General features: G+C 37.2%; 1 protein-coding gene across 1 annotated transcript in view; it reads left to right on the forward strand.

Annotated features, from left to right (window-relative positions):
* DNER (delta/notch like EGF repeat containing) overlaps positions 1–20858 on the forward strand; it is a 122279-nt gene extending 101421 nt beyond the window's left edge. Inside the window, exons 9-13 of the mRNA XM_062005721.1 lie at positions 2367–2489; positions 5699–5812; positions 6759–6890; positions 12554–12800; positions 19800–20858. Coding sequence (XP_061861705.1) covers positions 2367–2489; positions 5699–5812; positions 6759–6890; positions 12554–12800; positions 19800–19911 — 728 coding nt within the window. The 3' untranslated portion in view covers positions 19912–20858. The remainder of the gene's footprint in view (positions 1–2366; positions 2490–5698; positions 5813–6758; positions 6891–12553; positions 12801–19799) is intronic.
* Positions 20859–23977: the final 3119 nt, after the last annotated feature.

The raw sequence follows: 23977 nt of genomic DNA on the forward strand, positions 1-23977 counted from the left end.
GACAGTTATGTAGAGGAAGAAGATGTAACAGGTTTTTTTAGATTCCCTGTCCATTCCCCAGACTTCAAAGAGAGCAAATCAGAATGAGACTATCATTGGCAAGTTCTGCTTGAGTTTGTGAAGGTGATGGAATTTCTAGTGACCCAGGGAAAAAGAAAGTCTACTAGTATTAGTTGTCCTTTTTGAAGCTCTATTGCCTAATGTGGGGTGTTTTTTTTTTCCCTGCTCAGGACACAGCAGCTGGAGAAGTGTTGTCAACATGGGCATTGTTTCTTTCTTTCTGAATATATCTACATAAATATTATATAGCACAAAATATGCAAATAACAGTATTTGGCATTGCTAGTGAACATAAAAAGCAGCAGAACTGTAATATTACCAGAAAGGAGGCAACTATGCTAGAATTGGTAACTCAGAAGTTATATATGAAAAGTTCTCACATTTGCATCTAAATTCTTTTACAGAAAAATATAGACATTATTTATGTAGTCTTTTTGAATATACATATATGAATTTTGTATAATATATAACTTATATTTTGGTAACAGTTAAAAGCAGTAACACAAGAAGAAATGCTTGTTAACGATGATATGGTGCCTGTTACCTCCATGAGAAGAAACACACCCATCTCTCAGGTGCCTGGTCCCACAGCAAAACTCTCACTATCACAGCAGTTAGAGCAGAAGGAAGCTGCTGGCACCAGAGTGAGGACAGAGGAGGGTGAAACTGTGTGGGCGAGATCTGCCCTCTCGTGGAAAGAGAAAATATGTTTCCCTCATTGTGTGCAGTGTCTGACAGTGTGGATTGTTTTAATCATAAGGAGGTGATCAAGAGTTCATATTGGTTTTGGAAACTAGACAACTATTCAGTCACCAAATTCCTTCTGTTCCCTTTGAAGGGTGAGAAGTGGAAAACACTGATTTCTGAAAATATCTAATTACACCTGTGTTCCACACAGGGAATTCCCATATACTTTTCTTTTAAGGTTTTTGGTTTTGGTGGTTTGTATATTGGCTACAGATGCCCCTACATAAGGCCATTTCCCGTCATCATAAGCTAGATAAGCTTCATCATAGGCTAATAAGGAAACCTATAACATTTAGTATAATTAATTTGGTATTTGGGGAAAGTGGTTCTGAAATATTTCTTAGTAAGCTGCTAGTCCACCTGTTTAAAGCCTATTTTGTGCAGAATCAAATAGGTAATACTGCATATACATCTAGTGTAGTACTAGGATGTTGTATCTTCATACAGTGTTAGTTTGAATTATCTATAATAGGAAGGGGATATGGAAACAGTGTCTGGAGATAACATTTGTAGTACTTTCTGCTTCTGCGAAAATCGGGAGGAAATTTAGAACAGGACAGTGAATATAGATTACCACTTACTAACATGAGAATCCTTCCCTCTGGTTCTTTGTTCACAAAAGATACCCTCAGTTCATGTCTCTAAGTTTTGCTCTTATCACACTGTAGAATCAACACTTTGTATTTTAGGCCTTTTCCCTGGCATCTTTACTCATGCCCATTGCATCTTTATTCATTGTATGCTCATTCAACCATTGCTTTTAGAGCTATATATAATGGCTAAATCAAGATTTTAAAAAGCATATAAACACTGTTCCTGTGCACAGTATGGTATTATAAATTATAGATATATGTGATATTACAGAACACAAGTACATATTCATGGTAGTATATCACATTAACAAGAGGCTGAAGGGAGTATCGAATATGATGAATCAAGAGTGAAATGTTCCGCTTCTAGTGGTTTAACTCCTTATTTCTTACTTCATGATACAAATGACCCAATGGCCTTTAACTGGTCTTGTAGCTTTTCTGTGCTCCTACTTTCTACATCTGCATAATCTGGCCATAATAGCTGCCTATGGCTTGGGAATACTGTAAAAAAAATAAGTATCTTAATGATTTCACATTGTACAGTATTAAAATAGGTTCTTATTCTAACCACTGTTACACGATTATCACCTCTTTGCTGGAAAGTGGTTTTGATGCAATGATCCAGGAAAGCTAGGAGATACATTGATATTTTTTCCTTTTTACAATCAGAGTGTGGATATTTCTATTGGTTCCTAGTGGCTCTGGTCACCAGGCTTTGTCCTTATGGCCTCTCTGTGGTTTATCACAGTGGCAGAGGCTGAGGCTTCTCTCAGAACATTGTGCTTCCAGGATTTTTAAAATCATTTTCATCTGGGGAGCAAGTGTTCTTCAAAATCGGTGTCTTAACATGTACCTCTCTGCACAGTATGTTTCAATTAGCAAGCACCTGTCTACAGTCTTGATTGCCTAAATTATGTTTTACTGGGAAGTGTTTCATAACTTTTGTTTCTTCTTTTTGTGATTTAGGTTACCATGGCCTTTACTGTGAAGAGGAATATAACGAATGTCTTTCTACACCTTGCCAGAACGGAGCCAGCTGCAGAGACCTCGCCAACCGCTATGAGTGTGTGTGCCTTGCTGAATACGAAGGTAAGGTGGGGTTTGCCTCTTCTTTGAATTGTTCTGTGTATTTTTTATGGTAGGTTTTCTTATCCTTCATTGAGCACAAATAAATCCCACATCTACAATTAATGGAAACAAACTTCAATGTTGATCCTGATCCCATAATCTTTATCCAAAAGAATAGCTCATATTTAGCTGGCCTGTGAGGAACACATGTCCTTGTCTGGGGACAAATGACTTCTCTCTGTTTTTCTTGGGTGTATTTTTTTTCTGCCCTTTGAAGGCTATGTTAAACAGAAAGTGGTGAGATTTTAAAAGGAAATTTAAATAAATTTTTTCATCAACTGTTGTTAGGAACCATTAGAGGGAAGGCTTTCCAAAGGAGTTTTTAATTTCTTTTCTCCAGTGAAGTGAGTTAAAAGTATAGTAATAAAATATTAGCATTTGCAACAGATTAGGACAAAGGACTAAAAATTAGTTATCTTAGACTGTTTATTCAGAAGACCCTAAAACCCAGAGTCAGTAGCAGGTCTGTGACTGCTTTTTACCTTCATCACAGCTTTTCCTAGACATCTTTGAATGGAATCAGTCTGGTGTTTCTTAAGTAATTTATAAAAGAAGGGAGAAAGTACGTGTTTTTCTGCATAAAATCTTTTAGCTTGCAATGGATTTCAGCTTTACACAGAGTAGCACATATCAGCTGTCTGTGACATGTTCCTCTGTGGAGGACTACTCTAGGTGATCCTGCTCTAGCAGGGGAGTAGGACTAGATGATCTTTCAAGATCCCTTCCAGCCTGTGAGATTCTGTGATTCTGTGATACTTTTGTTGTGCATTTTGTTTCAAGTCATGCTGTGAGAACATTTTGGATGTAATTTTATGTACTATTAGTATTAAAATGTATAATTTTTTGCATAGAATGACTATGTTTTAAGGAACATTACCCCAGCATTTTCTCATTAAGTGTATCATCAATCCTTATCTGTGTTGATAAGTAACGCTCACTTAACAGCTGCTTGAGGCTAAATAAGTATTTCATGCTGATGATTGCACTGCTCTTTGACAATAGGTACAGAATTCATCATTTGAGAAGCTTAGGGAGGAAATGACCCTCAGCTTTTCATGACAGTTTAAAGAGCACTTAACCATAATGTTATGATTTCGTGTTCTGTTCTCATCTGACCTGTACATGCAGCTGAAAGCACTGTGTGCACAGTACATTCTGTTTTAAACGAAAGCAGAGGACTGGGTCCTGTAAGCAGTTTTTGCTGATTCCTGAGCTTTCTTCATTCCAGTACTTAAGGTATTCAGTGACACTAATGAATAGAGCTGAGGTATCCAGCTCAAGATACTATGGAAGCCTCAGTTTTATGACCACCAACCCAGACCTGTGCATCTGCAATCTCTCCTTCTGCCTCTGTTTTCCCCCTGCTGGCTAACAGACAAAAGCTGTTATTGCTGGTCTGGACTAAAGTATATGTCATCACATGCCTGTGGGCTTCTGGCTCTGCAGTATGCTCAAACTAAGAGTGCTCTGCCTTTTTGTTGCTGATAGACAGACCAAATGATTTCAGCAAGTCTGTACTGAATCACTGAGTGTGTGTGTGTATATATTTTAAAAAGACATGTATATCAAATATGTTGCTTTTATATATTTTTTTGATTTACACTGAGATGACCATTTTTATACAACTCATGTAAGCTTCCATTGCTGTACATAACTGCAGTGTTGAGCACTAGACAACTAAGTTCATTCAATTTAAGTGTTCACTCATTAAATGAAGTTACTTGTATGTACACACTGATATATTGCATGTCCAGTTGCTGCCTTTTCTGTATTGATTTTTCTTTCTCATGTTTTCTCAAAAGACTCTATTTTCTTACAGATTTTACCTCTATATAGTTCTGCATCTCAAACTCTCCAAATTTAAATTGAAAAACTGCCTAATTCAAGTGCAAGACAATTGATATTTTACTATTTACATCATGTTAAATTCTGTAATCTCCACAAGCAACACAATTCCTTCACTGTCATTCTGTGTCTCATGACTAGAAGCATTTTCCTGATGCAAAAGCTGTACTGCAGTTTTATATGTAATAAGCAATATGAGTCTATGCTTCTGTTGACTATGCATCTTTACAGTATGTAGGACAGTAAGGATTTACAAACATGAACCACCTTAAAGAGTGAAAAATGGGTTTGTAATTTATTTGGAAGCATTGTCATATGGAAGCATTTGGAATCCTGTTCTTTGGTTTGTTGTAATTCTAGTAAAAAGTAAAAGCATGGAGAAACCTGAAGATAACTTAGATCCATTCCCAAGCAAAGAATGGTAATAAGACTTTGACTTAGACTTACTTTAAAGGATAAATTTAGGCGGATATTTTAAATGCAAGCTAATTTCACTGGAGTAGATATATTATAACCAAAGTCCTACTGATCAGTAAGTATTCCCATATGTCACTTTTTTTTTTGTTTCTTTGAGAGCCATCATGCATTGATTAGATCATTCATGTATTGATTTTTCTAGTCTTATCAGAAAAGTAGATCCAGAGAAAATGATGCATGTAGCAGGGGCAGAAGAGCCTCTCTCTCAATCCTCAGGTGGTAGTCTTCTGGGCTTTATGTTCTGTATGCAAGGTACAGCTTGCATTGTCTTCTGCAAGGCAAGTTACTGAATTCACATAGCCTACACCTGAGAAAGAAAGAATAAGGGTACTGGCATGAAGCTGAGGAAACCCATTACTTTTCTAGCTATACATTTGAATAAATTAATTTACCTTTTCATTGCCTTGGTAGTACTCCTCAGTCTCCTGCAAAAGTCAGTAAGAGACATCAGAATGCTTATGTATATTATTAAAGAAGTTATTATGTAAAATTTTTAATGAAGACAATTATTGTTTACATTTTATTGAAGAATATTAGATAGCTGAACAGATTATCATTGATTAAGCCAATGTATTTTTCATAGGCACTTCAGTAGTTCTTGTTATCAGAAATAGCTCTACCTCTCTTATCTCAAGGCCTTGGAGAGTGGGAAATGCAGAGAGGAGGCATGTGTGTAAAAAGTTTAACCACTGTAAAATATATGACTTTAGTCTTAAGGCATTAGCCTAACAGGACAAGTTTGGAAACTGCACATCATTGTGCTCATCCAGGTGAAGTTATCACGTGTACCCATTTTGTGCTGTCAGTATAGGTCATGTTAATGACAATTACTAATTTTACTTTTTCAGGAAAGCACTGTGAATTATACAAAGATCCTTGTGTTAACATCAACTGTCAGAATGGTGGCACTTGTGACAGTGAAGGTCTAAATGCTACATGTATTTGTGCGCCTGGATATACAGGTAAGTAATTTGTACATTACTCAAGATGTCTAGTTGTCAGTGTTTCAGTGTGTCCAAAAGAAGACAAATACCTAGTAAAATTGTATCTCTTCAAGGAAACAAATTAGTTTGGACTTTGCTGAGTTGTAATCAGTCTAGCAAGAATGAAAAGTTCTTGATATTATGTGAAACTGTTTTGAACTTTAAAAATTTTGCAGTATAAAAAGCTTGTTGCTAAAGAGAATTCACTAAGCTAAAGGCTATTGAACATGCCTTATGGCTTTACAGCTTGAGAATAGCCTGTGTTTTAAAAACAGGATTTTGAAGGCTTCCAGGTAAGCCAATATACTAATTGGACATGATGAAAACTGGAATTTTTTTTAGCATTTAAACTGACATGATTTTTTAATCCAAATATCTGGTGTCAAGATAATTTACAATGTGATGCTCTGTTAGTCACATAAGGTAATATCCAATGTGGTAATAATGCATAAACCCATTCATGGCTGTTTTGTGGATCGAATCATGCGTTTTGATCTGTGTTAATAAAGGGCTTTTTTTACAAAAACCCAAAATAATTAACTCTCCATTGTACCATGGCTGTTTCTTAGATTATCTATGTTATTGTATAGCACTTCAGAATATGCATGATAAATTGTTAAACCACGTTTTCTTGGGATGGAACTTACATTTAAAGAAATGAGGCACATGTAATCTATGTGAAGTCAGTCAAGTCACTTAGCTCTCAGACTTTGTTTTCACCTGATTGAATGAGGATAATATTTCCTTTTGGAGGCTATGTGAGACTTCTTTCTTGAAACATTTATCAAATACTTCGATGTTCTGAGAATAAAGATGCTATTGAGCTAAAGGTGTTTTGCAGCTAGAGAAAAATTATATTACCTGCTACATGAGACACAACTATACAGAAGTTTGATTTTTATTGTGGTTTTTTTCCCTATGCAAGGTGAAGAATGTGAAATTGATGTAAATGACTGTGACAGCAACCCATGTCACCATGCTGGGACTTGCATAGATCAGCCTGGTGGTTACACTTGCCATTGTCCACATGGATGGGTGGGTGCAAACTGCGAAATACGTAAGTTTTGTAGTTTCCTAAGAATTTTTTAAAAATATACATTATAATAAAGAAAAAGAGATTTCTTTTTAAATATCTACCCACAAAATACTCTGTGTCATCTGTAAGTTATCAAAATTCTTCTAAATGCATTTTATTTTAGGCCATTACACTTCAAAAGTAGCTAGGAAAGAAAATTCTGTTTCTGGGCACTTGACTTGGAGACATGTTGGACAAGATTGTAAGAGGTGCTGTCTGAGATTGCTGAGTTGGGCACTAAGCAATTTGCCTTTTAGTTGCACATATGCTTCAGAGCTTACTGTCATACTTCCCTAGGTAAAGTGTACTTTCATAGCTCTATATGCATGGGCCTAACAGACTTGTATTGACTTCTGAGCACCTGTAGTGATGTTTCAGCAAAACAATTTTGAACTTGCTTATCTAAGGAAACAAGTCCTGTGCAGTTGTGCTGTGACTGTGTGTGCATGTATTTACCAACTTTTTCAGGAATAACTTTTCCAACCATAGGCTAATTTTCATCAAATTTGTTAGAAAGGTAAAGGACTCCAAAGCAAAATATTTCCTAAGCATTTAGTAAGATTTAGAGAGATTCCATTGATGGGTCTAGTGAAGGAACAGATTCAGTGTGATCTCGCTTCTTAGTAATAGAGAAAAACTTCAGTGTAAGAACACACTTACGGAGCAGTGGAGAGCCCATGACAGGAAAAAAGTGTGAAGCCCAAATGCAGAAGAGCTAAAACAGAAATTAGACTTCATTACTTGTGCTGCTTATGTATTGCCCTGATTGTTTGTTCTTGGGCTAATTATGTTGTCTTTACTAGGGAGTTTAGCTGTGTATTTAACTGCTTGAATGCTGTGGTAGTAGATCCTTTCAAGTCATTGCACAGATACATAAGTTTGAGTGAGGGAATTTACACCACTTAGCACAACTAATGTTGCAGGGTTAGTGGACAGAATAAAAAATAAACAGAAGGACTCAGAAAGCTCCTATTGTATGTTCATGAGAAAATACCTACACAAAGGCTGTAATAAAACCAAAAAACCTGTATCTCATTTACACAAAGAACATATAAAGTTTCTCTTTTACTTAAACTTGCCTTAAGCATATCAACTACTTTAGAAGTTGATTTTTATTCTTGGCAATAGTTCTTACTTTAACCCAGAAGACAACTGTTCACACCTGGACTGACACAAAAGTTTTATTTTGACAGATTGATGACCTCCTCTTCCTGTAATTGTTAGTTGTGAATTCAATTTCAGTGTCTTCTGTTCAAAGCAAAACTACAGAAGAGCCAGTCCAGAGGTGGTGACAGCACTGCTTTTTTGTTGTCTCTGTGAATGGCACACATACTTCCCTGTGTGGTATGGAACCACTGGGACTTTTTGAGCACAATGTTGAATGCTATTTGTATGCCATATTGCTCATGCTAAAAGAACTTTTACTGACAAGGCTGTTGTTAGTGATACCTCAAACATGCCCAAGTTTATCAGCAAAGCATTGTAACTCTGCCTGCCTTAGCTAATCAGTAGCGAGCTTGACAGATGGAGTTTAGTTGTTGGAGAAAGAAACAATCATCCTGGAAACATACTTACTGAGGCACATCAATGTGGTAACAATTACATTTCTGTTATGTACTGAAGATGCCGGGGGGAAACAGATGGGCTTGCATGCTTTGAGCCTTGAAGACATGCTGTATGAAAGCAGTGATACTCATTCTGAAGTCTTCCTTTGGCTGTTATGCTCTAGTCACCAGGAATTTGGCTGTTTGCACCACAGATACATTGTGAAGTGCATATAAACACATAGGAAAAGGAAAGAAGCAGAAGAGCCATTTCTACTGTTCGGCTACGTAGTTATTCTTGCTTCCCTTGTAAGCCTTGCATGTCACTAAGGTCTATATTTGACAGGTAGGCTGAAGCTTTACATCTGTGGTGGGTCAATATTAACTCTTTTCTGACCTCGCTTGTAAGCATATGAGAGAGTGGATAAAACCCTACTTTAACTTTGTTCTCTTCAGTGAGGGATTGATATTTCTCTACACGTAGGATCTATTAACAGTTGAACTGCAGTGGACTTGACTGCTGCTCAGGAACTTGGATTTTCTGCTTATATTACAAACTTTCAAGCTGTGTAAGTTAAAATGATGGGAAGAAGCAACAGTACTTTGTTGTTGCTGTTTTAAGCCTTTTACTGATCGATTTATTCTTTTATCTTGTGACTGCTATGACAGGAGGCAGGGAGTTATCTGAGTGTTAACTGTCATTGATAATACTGCAAGTCTGGTTCTCAGACAGAAATAGTAGACCTTTTCTTCTCAATATTTGGAGAATAAATCACACAGTATTGTTCATGGCTATTGTTCTCAACTGAAGGGGTTGAAATTACCATGGTTTTTATCCAACAGATCAGGATAGCTAATAGAATGTGTATATGTAATAATAATACAGAAGACATAAAAAACTGCAATATAGAAAATTCTGGTTTGGACTGGCCTTAAAAGAATGAAAGCAGTAAAAAAAAAAATCTCTACTTAATCACAAATATAGATTTTGAGGAACAATTAAGTTGAACATTTGAGAGTTACCAATAATTTCTTCAATAAGCTTAATGTCAGCAAATATCTGATTTTTTTCTTGCCATTAAAAGAACTTTGATATAACATCAAAGTGAAATGATGTGTTGTTATGGGACACCATGATACTTTACAATAGTCAGATATAAATACGGACATGCAGCCTCTCTAACCAATGCAGTGGCTTATACAAAAAGCTGTGGAAGCTTTCCTAAAGCACTTGGATTTTAACAGGTATATAAAGGATTATGCAAATACACAGTGACTGAGTTCTGAAGAAATCACTTTGCAGAAAGGATTTAAAAGCATTTTCATCTGCAGATTTTTTCAATGGAACTATGTATTCGTGGGATGATCTTTGCACTGACTGTCTTTCCCTGGGCTATGAGCTGACCAACTGACATGAACCCAGTTCTAAACTTATCTAGAAAGGTCATATTCAGCTCTTATAAACAGTGGCAGCACTTCTGGTCTCACTGGAGTTGAGTCAATGGTACAGTGGATTTCTGTTCAGCTCTAAAGATTGAATCTATTAGTAAATCTGCTTCTGTTCATCTTTATCTCTTTGTCATATTTACTGTATTGTTTCAGCCATTTGTACATAGTGGCTAATAATGTATTGGAAATTAGATTTAAACCCTGCAGACTGACTTCCTTTGCATCAGACCATCCCTCTAAATGCCAGAAAGAGGTGTGATGATGCCAGGCTTCAGGCTTCTCAAGAGGGTGACAGACTGGTGTTCAGGAGTCATTTGACTCAGCAGATCATGTTTTACCTTTTGTGATTTTCTGTTACTAGTCATGAAGGAGGCAGTTTGTACTTAGTGGTTTTTTTTGTTTGTTTGTTTGTTTTTGTTTTTTTTTTTGTGGAGCAACTCTCTATTAATAGTTCCTCATTTGTTAATCAGCTGTTTCATCTGCTAGAGGTGACTAACCTAACAGGATTTCTGGCTTATCTTCATGTCAAACTGTATTCTTTAATTTGCAAGCACTGTATATACAACAAACTAGGAAAGATGTGTGCTGCCTGGATAAACGGTAATATTTATTATATCATCTTATGGTCCTTACTAGTGTTAGCAATTTCAGTGAAATAAGATTAAATCAGCTTTAATTATAAAATGAAATGTATTTGCCTAAAAATTTAATGGAGCATTTACTGTAAAAAATGCTTACAAAACGTCTCTCGTGAATTCAAAATAGCCTGCTGGTTATTTGTTAATATAATTATTACCTTTGCCACTTTTGTAATTCTTGATGTAGTTACCAAGGAAAGCCAGACCATGTGTTTACTTCAAAACTAACATGAAGAATTTCTAGCACAGTCTACATGGTGCACATTGAAATCCAATTCTTAAATTTATGGACATTACTACGTCAGCTGAGAATACTGTGATTTCAAGCTGTTATATGTTTTTTTCTAATCTTTGGAGTATAAGCTGTTAATCTTCACATTTTTATCTGGTGAGGAAGAAAGGAAGAAATTAATCTCATCCTTATTGTCCAGAGATGGAAGACACGGAATCTAAATCAAAACTGTCTTGCCATATATCTGCGCACATTCGATCTGAATTTGGCCTAGTCTGACAACCTGACAGAAACCACCGTGTGTGATGAATGTACTGCACACTAGAAATAGAAAACCATCCCAAAATGCACAGAGCACAACTGCATACTGTACCTCATATCCTGACTGGCACATCACAGTAACAGCACTTTAAAAACATTTAATCACTGAATGATTCAATCTGATCAAAACTTTACTGATCTCTGAAGAAGATAACACAAGCAAGTAGTCAGTCCTGTAAACTCAATTCATGTTTGTAGACAAAGTCTACGCAAGCCCAAGCTCAGAGGTGCTCTGGAAAAACCTTTACTATTATAAACAAAGAGCAACTATCTCTCAAACTCTACCCACGTGAATCCCAAGTGTTACAGCTTCAGGCTTTCTCCCCAACTTCCTCTAAAATAGATTTATTTCTTTATTTCTGAATTTGTATATTCCCCTGTATTTCTACCGTGGACGGAGATTATATCCACGGATGTCACTAAACTTGTGATTTCAGCTCAGATGCTCAAATTGGTTATCTGTCATCATCAACATCCTTGAGAGGTGGCTTCAAAGAATATCTTAACATTCCCAAAGCATATGCTTTACAGCCTTGTTCCCAGATTGTGATTAAGTAAAGGGAGTGCAAAGCAGACAGAAGTCCATTTGAAAAATGAACAGTCACCTTCTAGAAATAACTTTCGCAGAGTGTCAGACTTCTGTAGTCAGAATGATTTGTGTCTGTTCCTGGTTTGAAATAATTTGTGAGACTATAGGCTTAAAAGACTGCCAAAAATGAACCCTAGAGGGAAGTGTAGGTTAATTAGAAATATTCTGACTTGTGCTAGAGAAAAACAGATCTGAGGACATAGGCAATTGATAGACAATCTGTTTGGCATTGTTACACAATAGTTTGGATATCAATAGTGTTTATAAAGGGGGAAATTATGATTGAGAGAAGGCTCGAGTGAGCTCAGTACTGTAACACTTTATCAGATGTCCTTTTTGTCCTTGAAATGCTGGATTTGAAGTCTCTACAGTCTGGTGGAGACAGGTGTAACAAAAGCCTGTGTTTCAAAGTAAAAACCAAACATGTTTATGATACAGTAAATCACACGTTTTAGTGGAAGGGTTTGCTAACTGTTAGACCAAACTGCACAGAGAATTGGTGGATTACAGAAGCTTTTACATAAAACCTGCCTGCTTTTAGAAAACCTATAGTATATTATAACATAATGCAAGAATAACTAGATAACTTTCTGTGACTTGGGCTATACAGGAGATCAAACGAGGTGTTCCTATATGACCTTAAAAATCTACAGACCAGATGGGCAAAGGATCAAGATGGTGCTATTCAAACTTGGTACATGTTGGGTGTGGTGAGATATCCATAACAGAGCCTGGGTAGGTTTGAATTGCGTATCACCTTAGCTTCAAAAGTCTCCACAGATGTATTGAAAGTGAATAATATTAAAGAATTTAATTCAACAGGAAGGATATAAATTACTAATAAATTATAACCTTTCATTTCTTATTTGCAGATCTGCAGTGGAAGTCTGGGCATATGGCCGAAAGTCTAACAAATATGCCTCGTCATTCCCTCTACATCATAATTGGGGCTCTCTGTGTAGCATTTGTCCTGATGCTGATCATCCTGATTGTGGGAATATGTCGCATCAGTCGCATCGAATATCAAGGCTCTTCCAGGCCAGCCTATGAAGAATTTTACAACTGTAGAAGCATTGACAGTGAATTCAGTAGTGCAATTGCTTCTATCCGACATGCCAGGTTTGTTCTGGGGATGGTAACTTAAAAGAAACCTGTTGTGATACGTAATTTCAGTCCATGCATACTGCATCTAAGTGCTCTTGGCAGAGGGTGGGCTGCTTTGCTGTGAAAAGGCAGAATCACTGGCACTGCTCGCTGCTCTTTTTTGATCCCTATTCTGTTCTCATCTGAAGCGTCATAATGCAGCACAATTCCTTGAAAACAAAGGGAGTTAATCTGAATTTATTTGGTTTAACTGGTGAAGCAGGACAGATACAGAGTCCTTAGCTTGGGAGATCTTCTGTTTGGGATGTAAATACTCCAACAGATACATGTAATTTGATTAGATAGCAAAGACATGATGATTTTTGTGACTAATTTAGATTAAATTGCTATTTTAGATTATTAAGATTGTCTTCAAATAAATCATTTTTGTGCTCCTGTTTGCCTCAAAGTTAGGATCTTTCCTACTTGCCTTCCTAGAGATAGTAATTGTTTGACTTTTATTTTAATGGAGCACTTGCAAACCAGGGCATTAGGTGTCAGAATAATACAAAAATAGGACTAGAAGCTATTCAAGAGCTCAAGTGTAAGCTATTGCACTGATATGGCATTAATTATATGTAGTCCCCTGCCAACAATTGTTTAAAACCTCTAAAGTAGTTGAATAGAGTTAGAGTGAGTTTTCCTAAAATCCAGTCTAGCTTACCTGTACCAAATGAACTCGGTAATCACTGCCTGCTTTTTATGGCATTCCTGTTCATACACCTGAAAATTAAGCCTGCTTGCTTGCTTTTTTTTTTTTTCTAAATTTGCATTACAGTACAGACTGATGATTTGATTTTGTGACCCCCTTAGACCTTTTCCTTAACCTGAGATCTTCTGTGCCATTTTGCTTCCTAGCCAGTGTTATTTCTTTTGCATTTCACATCTCTCTTAATAGGGTATAACTTTAATTTTTGTTGATTCTTTTTCCCATTTCTTTGATTTGGTAAGATCACTTCAAGTTCCAACAAGCATATTCATGTGTGTTACAATTAAAATAATTTTAAATGAATGGAGGGAGACGTGTTCCTGGACATTGACATGCAAAAATGTGTGCATATTGACTGGTGATTGTTGGCAATTTGTTTTCTGAATACTACAGTTCTGTTTCAGGGCAAATGAAATAGGTTAATTTGTACCACTGCTGAAGTCATCAAAGTTGTCTGAAATGGATGAGGCGTTTCCACAGTTAATCACATTGCAGCTTTGGTCAAGAGCTTTTACAATAAAATGTTTGTTCATAGCCAAAATATATTAGTCAGTAAATAATTCTAAAAGAAAGATGTTCATAGTTGATTTAACATAGCAATAAAATCGGTTTTCTAAGTCTTTCCCTGAAGTCTCCTCTGCCACTTAGCCTTATATCTTTTCCAGTAGAAGCTCAGCATCTCCACACCGTACACACCCCAAGAACTCCTTTTTTTCCTTTAGTAGTGTATTGGGAGATGAGGGAGTTGCTTTATGGCCCATAAAAAGCTTTACAGTTTTTTATTATTTGGCCTTCTGAATGTTTAATGTTATGTACTACACATCTCTGAGGGTGGAAGGCAAGCTGCAAAATGATACTGTTAATCTTTCAAATTAAACACCTTGCTCCTACTACTGCAGCAGTGATGAATGTGTTAATCCTGTTTAGTTATTATTCCTGAAGTGGTACTTTGTACTTCCCCAAGGGCTGGAATTGGTCTTCTGAAGAACAGTGTGAAACACCTGGGTTTTCTTATATCTTAAAGCAAAATTGGCAGCTTCTTATCTAAAGGTACCAAGGAAAAGCATACCATCAAGGCAGAATGTTTTTAATCTGAGTTTTCCCTGCCTTTTACAGTTTCGCCAACAGGTAATAAAAATGGTAAAAGATTTCTTGTATGAAACCTTTCCAATCTTAGAAGCTGGACTAGTTCAGATCTTTATTACTACTGTCTGGATTACTCTGAATGAATATCACAGAATCATAGAATTACAGAATTCTAGGGGTTGGAAGGGACCTTTAGAGATCATCCAGCCCAACTCCCTGCCAAAGCAGGTCCCACCTAGATCAGGTCACACTGGAACGTGTCCAGGTGGGTTTGAAACGTCCCAAGAAGGAGCCTCCACACCCTCCCTGGGCAGCCCGGGCCAGGACTCCCTCACCTCAACAGTCAAATCATTTTTCCTGATGTTTAAATGGAATTGTTTGTATTCCATTGTCCTGTCACTGGATACAACAGAAAAAGTGCTGCCCCAGCCTCCTGACACCCACCATTTAGGTATTTGTAAATATTGAGATCCCTGAGTCAGAGTGTCAAACCAACTCTCAGCCCTGCAGATGCACAAGATTCAGGGAATGATTCCTAGTATGAAAATGAGAGGACTCGGGTGAAAATACGAGAGGCAACGTCGAGAATTGCAACTGCACCACAACAAAGCTATTTCTTGTTTTATTGCAACTGCTTTGGCATATCACGATCATATCAGGTTATTATTGAAGGCAGAAGCTTAGAAAAATGAGTTTTCATCAGGGCTAAATAACCTCAGAAAAAGTTCTTAGACTGGGATGTATTCATCATGTTTATCCAGATCCACATTAGGCAGTTAAAAATTACATTATTTGAGCCTGTCCTATCTTGGGAAGGATATTCCTACTTAATGCAAATGAAAATAAACGTTTTCATTCCAAATAATTCTGTGCCTCTCAGAGAATAGATGCTTTATAAAAAACTGAAGATAGAACTGCCAAGTCAGGTAAATCACAGGGGTTTAGTGTGAAGATTATCATGCTTAATTTGGTTTCAGGAAGACTGCTTGGATCATTTCAATGAAGGAAAAGAAGCACAACTTTCATAGGCTTTTTTTTGAATAAACTTTTAAATCTTTACATTAAAAATACCAAAGTCTGAATTTTCAGAATTGTTTTATCTATAAGATCTACTTTCAAGTAATACAATTTCATCATTTTCTGAAAATCATTCCCTTTCCCAGTTAGATACACAAACTTACCAGTAATTTGGGAGGCCTAAGGAAAAGTGAGTTGATTATTTTCTTTACATGTATGGTTTCTGTTAAAGTCAATAGGTGTCCAGTGAGAGTGGATTTCTTTGCATATTTGATAAATTATATTAAAATTACTTGTTCACATTTCTCAGCAGGTATTTTTCTTGGTAATTTCTTAGAATTTGGTCTTGACTAATCAAGGTAGTTGCTGTAAGAGAAAACCAATGTGCTCAAGGATCATTACTAATAGCTCTCTACGTCTAGTGAATGTTCTTAGGATGAGTAAATCAGAACTAGACAGTTTTCTAACCAGGTAAATCAGAGCTGTCTTTAGTATTCATTATGCAGACAGTAAATAAATACTCCTTACATGTTACTGCTTATATATTTTAAAGCCAGAAGAGAACACTGTAATGAAATAGTTGACCACTGGCTACTTCAGCCATAGAACTTCACTGAATTAGAACTGGGACCTGTTGTTGAAAATGGATTGTTCACTCTAGAAAAGCACAAAATATCTGGTTACAAACACTGTACTACTGTGAACTTTTGGTGTGTCTAGATATCATTATCAGTAGACTTCAGACACTACTTACACTGTAGTTTCTTTAATTTTTACTTTCATGCACTAACCCCTGTTCTGTCTATATGTGAGCTGAAGAGTCTGGGTCAGTCCCCTTAACTGATTAGGTCATCTTGTCACAGCAGAATAAGCTTCTCTCCAATGCACATTCTCTGTGATCCTGTGTTCGAGTCAGCTATATTAGACTGCAATGTCCTAAGCTTCCTGAACCTGATGAACTTCAGCACATGCTTGTTTTTTACCACCTCCTGGCATAGGTTTCAGTGATGAGTTTCAGTCAGTTATCAGTTTGTGGAAGTGTGATCACATGCACAAGCACTCTAGTCTCCACAGCACATGTCAATTGCTAATATGTATCCTCTGGCAGAGTCTTATCTTTGTGAAAACTCTGGGATTATAGTTCAATTATACTGAGGAATGCAAAATACCACTTGTGCACATGGCCTTTTCTCTGAATAATGCAGAGGAAATTAATCTTCTCATTCCCCTCCTGTGGAGACAAAAATAATCTCTTCCTCCTGTGGGTATGCTTTTATTTATTTATTTTTAAATATTAATTCTAGTCTCTTTTCCTTCTTCTATTGAAACTTTGTCTGTGGACTCTTTATGCCAGTTGCTGGTTTTGAGCAGAGTAGGAACACTTGATTTCTTTCTTCTGCTTCTGGGGAGACTCTGAATTCCAGCCTATCCCACAGAAGAACCCTGTTACCACAGGGTTCAGCCATCCAATGATCTCAGAAGTCTTCTACTTGAATGAAATTGTTGAATTTAATGACTCTCTATAGTTAACCATCCTTTGAAATGTCCATCTAAGGAAATGGAAGGGCAATCCCATTCCATATGTGAAGCAGAACTGTCAGTCTCTGTCACACACACATACAGACATTGCACACAGGGAGCTGCCTGTGCCAAGACTACTTTGAATATATACTGTTCCCACAATTGTTGTGGAACCCTTGGTTTCTCTTTGTCAAGTTAGACAGCTTGCTTTTATTCAATATTTCATTACAAAATATATTTTCTCATTCTCATGTAATTTACTTGACTTAGTGATGATCCCTATGTCACTGGTATCTATCTATGACATGCACACGTTGGAACACTATCACCACACATGAATGGAGATGTCAATGTGAAACACAGAGGCCACAGAACTTCTCTAGTCCTACTGACACACTCTGTTTACTGATATAAGCACATAATTGTCCATCAGACATGGTATAGCATTAAAGCTAATGTTAAACTGATTATCCATCATGTTCCTCCAGTCTTTTTCCAGACTCAGTGCTTCTCAGGATTGAGATTTACACACACAGGGGATGCCCTTTATTAGATGAATAATCTTGTATTTGGTTGCACTGGAATTTTTTTTCATTTTTTTCCCTATTAGTTAATCCAGAGACTTGCATATTTTCACTATTTATGACCCCTTGAACCATTGTCTCTAACAGATTGTATTGGTAATTGTTTCATATTTTCTTTTATGTCATCAGTTAGACAATAAAATAGCGTTCTTGTGCAGTCCTACCAGATACATATCCATTAAGGATGAAGACTCTACATTTAACAATTCTGTTTTGAGACCTCTCAGGTCTGTGTTAACTCTGTTTACCATTATGAGCAGGGCCCGGCTTCTGAGCCACCTATCAAAGCAGTATGGTGTACCAGATAGATAGTGCCGCCAGGCCACAAAAGACTACCACACGTGCTGTGATCTTTTCTCAGAGTTTTCTAATTAGGGGCACATGTCAGCCCTGACCTAGACAAGAGAACAGATTTTGTACTGCTTCCCCATGTACAACAAGCCATGTGTTCTGTACCTGTCAGAAAGAGAAAAATTTGACTTAAATCACTGAAGAATGTTCATTGTAATTTCTCTCTATGCAAAACTCTGTTTCCTTCAGACCCTTGAGAGTGATGGAGAAAAAGAGTGATTTGGAATTTGTTGCTGCCTCTGATTTAGTAAGATGCCATATCTTGATGACTTCATTCAATTCTTGGAATTTCATCTCATTTACAGAGTATCAGGTTTATCCATCATGACTCTGATGAGCAAACATGGCCTGTCTGTATTTATTAAACTTTAGAAGAAAGTAGACATTCATGCATAGAAATGTATCCAGTGTGGCCTTATTGACAGCTTAAATATTTTAAAAAATGAAATTTCCACAATATAGATCATAATGCTTCCAGCCATTGTAGTTTTGTCAACGATTCTAGGTCACCGAAAACAGCAAAGAATGAAATTGGAACAGTCAGAAAGTTGCATACAAATCTTGGAAGAATATCAAGTTAATTATTGTTTGATCTAAATGGTATCCACAAAATCTGAATTTTCTGAATATCATCTTCCGTTGTGGACAAATTAACAAGACTTAATATGGTACATAAGAAAGGGGTAAAAGGAATCCTTAGTATGGATCACTAGAGAAATATTTCTTTCCGTTTCTGTGTTAATATTTTCTGAGCATCGGGCCCATAAGGAAAGCAGACTTAACCTTTCTTTGCCTCATTTTCCTGTTATCCTTTTTGTTATCTTCCCATAATTGTAGACAGAACACTTTAGTAATTCTTTCACTTTCGAGTTGCATTTTTAGCACTATTTTTGTATGTTAACAAAAGATCAGAAGACTGATAGACAGTCTATGCACTGCAAAGATATCTAAAGGAGTTCTGGGTATGCCAGCACTTGGGCCACAATGATGCAGCTGCAACCGTTCACTGCACAGGCAGATGCAGCCTGGTTCTTTGCAGTGATGTTTTCTTGGAAGGAGAACGCTGCTGATGAGATTGTGTTGCCTGTGAACCTTTGCTAGATTAGTATGTTTACGTGGCATTCCAATATCCTACCTGCCATTAATTTAACCAGTGTTGCCAGTAGCGTGCAGTGTGCTGGTAATTCAAATGGGCTTCTCAAGTGGATGTCAGGTGAACAAAGGCTTCCAGTTCCATTTTTAATGCTTTTTCAGTAGCTAATAACTCAATCCAGTGCACAACTATTGAATTTCCAAATGCAAATGTCACATAGTTGTCTATTATTTACTTTTTGGGAATATTCATCACCTGACCTTAGTATTGATTGTTAGAGCAGACTCTACAAGTCCAGCCTCACTGAAATGGTTTGTCTCTCACCTTTCACAGTTTTCTCATATTCTGGCACAGCAGAATTCTTATTACCTTTGATGTGGAATCTGTTTCTTGTTTACAAGAAGATTTAATTTTTTTTTAAATGTAATATGTATATTTTAAAAGTCACAGTTCAGATAATTAAACCTCTGTGCTTCTGGCATGTTGCTATACAATTTAGAACTTATCCAGGCTGTCTAGGTTTGTTTCTGACCACATACTGTAACCTGGCAGGTTGTTTCAATGAATTTATCCATACTTCTGTTTGTCACTAAAAGCCTTTCTTTTGTTTCCAGGTTTGGCAAGAAATCTCGACCTGCAATGTATGATGCAACCCCCATTGCTTATGAAGATTACAGCCCAGATGACAAACCTTTGGTTACACTGATTAAGACAAAAGATTTGTAATCTAGTGTATCTTTTTTGGATTATTTTTCAAAAGGATGGTCTACTAACCTAATTTAAATATTTTTAAGAAGAAAGCATAAGTAATTTAAATCATTAGATGCTTCAGAATTTTCTGTAGAATATTTAAGAACCAATTTTCTGCAGCTTTTAGTTTGGAAAAATATTTTAAACCTGAATTTGTGAACTTCATGAATTACATTTTAATGTACCTTGAGCTCTATAAACTATAAGCTTATGATAGTGTGTGCTTTTTTCTTGGTAGACACTATTACTAAACCCAGATGAGTTTCTTGTGGATGTTACAGAACAGAAAACAATAATTAATGAGGAGTTCTTTATGACATGTCAGTGCCAGCTTTCTCAGTAGAGGTAGGAAAAATGTGAAGCATAATATGATATATAATATATCCATTAATTAAAAAAGTCTAAAATGTTTGTGTTGTGAAAAAGAAACTAGTAAAAATTATTATTCCTAATCTGAATGAATTAGCTTTTGCCTTATTCCATGCATGGATAGATAACCTGTTTCTCCATTACTTCCTGAAAATTGCTGAAACATACTATTCAGTTGATGTTTGACATTTTTGTAACAGTATTCAGACTAGGCCTTGTATAATAAAGTGCCTCTCGAGGCAAAGTAAAGGCATGAACCTTTAAACATTGAAATCAATGAGAGAAATTCCATTGACTTCATTGGGCATGGAATTGGATCCTACAATTGGACTGAATCTATATTTTTCTTTAAAGGTTAAAAGTTTTTTATATTGTGAGTAAACTATAAGCATATGATTTGAGTTGTTTGTTTCCTAAAGGTTGTTGATGTACAGTACTGTTTCATGAAATATTGTGTATTTCTCATAGTGCTTCTTATTTAGGATCAATATGGGGGTTTTGTGGCTGTATTTGATTGCTTATGGGCTTATTTCAGAAAATATTGAATAAATGTTATCAAGTGAAGATTGCAGCTGTTTCTTTGCTTTTCTTCATTTAGAAGTACAGTGTTGTCTATAAATTTCATCTCCTGTACTATAAATAATGCCAAAGAAGGTATTTCAGGTGTTAATTTGAAAAGAGGAAAATGGGCTTTTTTTACCAAGGTAGTCTCTCAAAAGGGTGAGAAATTCAGCACCAGAATCCAGCAGTCCAGGCCACATGCACCACAACCTATTGCTGAGTGCATCTGACTGCAAATCTTGGTTCTTCAGTTACAGCTGGAGTAAGATTTTGTCACAGAGCAACCTATTTATGTGGGCAGGCTTGATCTGATTTTGTGTTTCAAAGAGGCCTACTACTGGGGAAGCCAAGAGAGCTTGGTAGAGAGGCAAATGTCTGCAGCCACATGTAGATCCTGCTGCATGGTGCTGTGCTATGTCCAGTCAGTACTGTTATATTAGAGGCTGATAGACACTGAAGGCTAAGCCCTCTTAATGTTGGGAAATCTTTGAATGCATCCAAAATCTTCATATCTTGCATAAATAACGTTTCCAGACAGAAAAAAAAGGTGTCACCAGGAATTTTATCAATTCTGTGTGATGGCAGCTATTGTCTGAGGCAGTCCTGCCATCTCCTTGCAACCACTGACATCTCCAGACCCCACTAAAGACAAATGTAATTAAGAATTGTAAAGATATTAAAGCTGCCACTATTTTTACTGTCTTGTTTAGGTGGGCAGAGTGCATCTGGTGTGTTACTTTTAATTTTGAATATCATTATTATTATGGCTTCTGGTTACAGTCATAGCAATTGAGTAATTTTCCACTTCCTGCACAATTAGGGCTGGCAAGAGGTGGACAAATTATTGCAAATCAAGCTGTTAGAATTGCTAAAATGTAATTTTTATTGTGAGATTACATTCTAGTTTATCACAAGAAAAAAGCATAAATGTGGCAGATATGGGCCAAATTCTAAACGTTGAAAAGGAAAGCAGATGAAGATATATTTTATTAGAACTGTTACAGGGAAGCAGTGCTTGAAGGACTTTCTTACTGTTTGGAATGGCTGGATGGTGAATATGCAGGTTAGGAATACCACGCTATGTCTGAATCCTGGAACTGACAAATGCATCTCAGAAATCCAGAATACCTTTCCACACGTCCTTTATCTGCTACCATGGGCTTTCAATGATATTGACTCAAGGTAATAAATACTAGTAAGAGATCTAAAAACCTAGATTCGAGTCTCCCTTTTATTCTTTAGGCCCAGTTTGCTATGACAAAGATTGTGCATTTTGCACCTGGTGGCTGTCAGACTGGCTGTTTTTATCGGTACAGTTTTCTGTTGCTGCTTTATTCCAGGTTTGGAACTTTTTGTTTATGGTGACTTCTAGAAATACTTTAAGAACCCCTTAGGAAGACCAGTCAAGAACAAGCTACACACTATGCACTTTTTTTTGTAAGTTGTGTGCCACTAGATTGTTGTTAGAATTGGTTTGTTAATTGGATAGAAAGGAAATGCTATTTTTTCAGAGTTTTTGGCCTTTTCTGTCATAAAATATTGGTTTCACTTTGAAGTACTGCAAATCTATACAAAATAGGGAAACAAGCAACTCTGTTGTTCTAGGGAACATACATATTCATAGTCCATATTTTGCAAGAGAGACATTGCAAGGAGCAGCAGCCCTTCTGCATACAAATTGCACCTTGGGTAGTGATTCTTGACCATCCTCTATTTCTCTCAAGTGACTGACCTGAAAGATAAGTAATTTATGAGAAGCTATTTTCCTGTCAGCTTGCAGCCTCTAGCTTCTATAACTCATCCTGTGCTTCCTATGAATTGTGCTTTGAAAATTACTTTTGCTCCTTCCAATTTATTTTATTGAACTCCGATGGCAGGTTACGCATGCACTATGCCTGAATCTGTGCTCTTCTGAGATATTTGTAAGGTCCTGCACTGCTGGCCAGATGGAGCAGCCCTCAGATCTGGAGGGAACAAACCCATTGTGAGCTTTCATCCCAGCCCTGAAGCCGCTAGAACAAGTTGATTACTGTCTTTATATGCCAGATCGTGTCTTTCTGATAAAATACGTGAATGTTGTGAAAGGACACTGGTTATTCCATATACTTTTCCCAAGGCAGAGGAGATTTGTTCAGTATAGGGAGCAAATATAGATATATAGTGAATACAACATGCTGTTAATACCCTACAGATGGGGGCTTTTTTGCTGTAAATCATCCAGATGCAGAAAGGGATAACTGTATGTGCTCTTCCTCTGCAATGGGCCAACAGCCCACAGCTCCTTCTGCAGATGAGGACAAGTCTCCAGGCTTGTCATTAACATCCAGTACTTGTGGGCTCCTCAAGTTCAGCTCTTTTTTCTTCCTCTTCCCATTGGAAATAGAATGTCCCAGAGTTTTTTTTCTTCCAGCAGTATGGACATTATTCTGTAATGCTTCTTGGGGTGGTGTGATGCTTGCAGTTACAGCAGAGTTGTGATGCACGTGCTAACACGAAAATGTTATGATTTTCATGGGTTCTGGATGGAGTCAGTCCAAAATGATGAAGACAGTGACTCTGTCCATGTGACTGGGCCAACTGCAGTGTGATATAATTACATGGCCCAGGGGAATTAGTTGAGCACAACTAGAAACCACAGATTGACTAAAACCAGACAAATTATCCTCATTAAAACCTACAGATGTAACCTCAACCTGAGCTGAGAAAAATGAGACGATTGCCACAGCTTCAGCCTCTCTGCATCTTGTCACTAGGAGATGCTTTGGGGATTTGTGTGCCACCTGATGTGTAGCTGACCCCTTGGATGGGAAGCCTTGGTCTCCTGCCAGGACCAGTTTTTGGTAGAGCCTTTGTAAATGTAGTAAGAAATGGTGTTTTGATCCTCACGAATTCCAACACACTTCTTCCAGATACGTGGTGGAAAACGCTGCTGTTGAGGGTTACGGGTAGCTGTGAAGGGGCCATGGCTGCGTGCGGCTCCCGGCGCGGGGTCCCGGCCCTGCTGTGTGCTGCCGAGGGCAGGGACACCGCTCCACCGCGGAGCTCCGCTGTGCGCTGAGGACGCGTCCCTGAGCCGGGCGTGCAGTGGCAGCCGGGCCGGGCAGGCGGCAGC

Source organism: Colius striatus, chromosome 12, assembly GCF_028858725.1.
Source record: "Colius striatus isolate bColStr4 chromosome 12, bColStr4.1.hap1, whole genome shotgun sequence".
In the NCBI taxonomy this organism is placed as follows: Eukaryota; Metazoa; Chordata; class Aves; order Coliiformes; family Coliidae; genus Colius; species Colius striatus.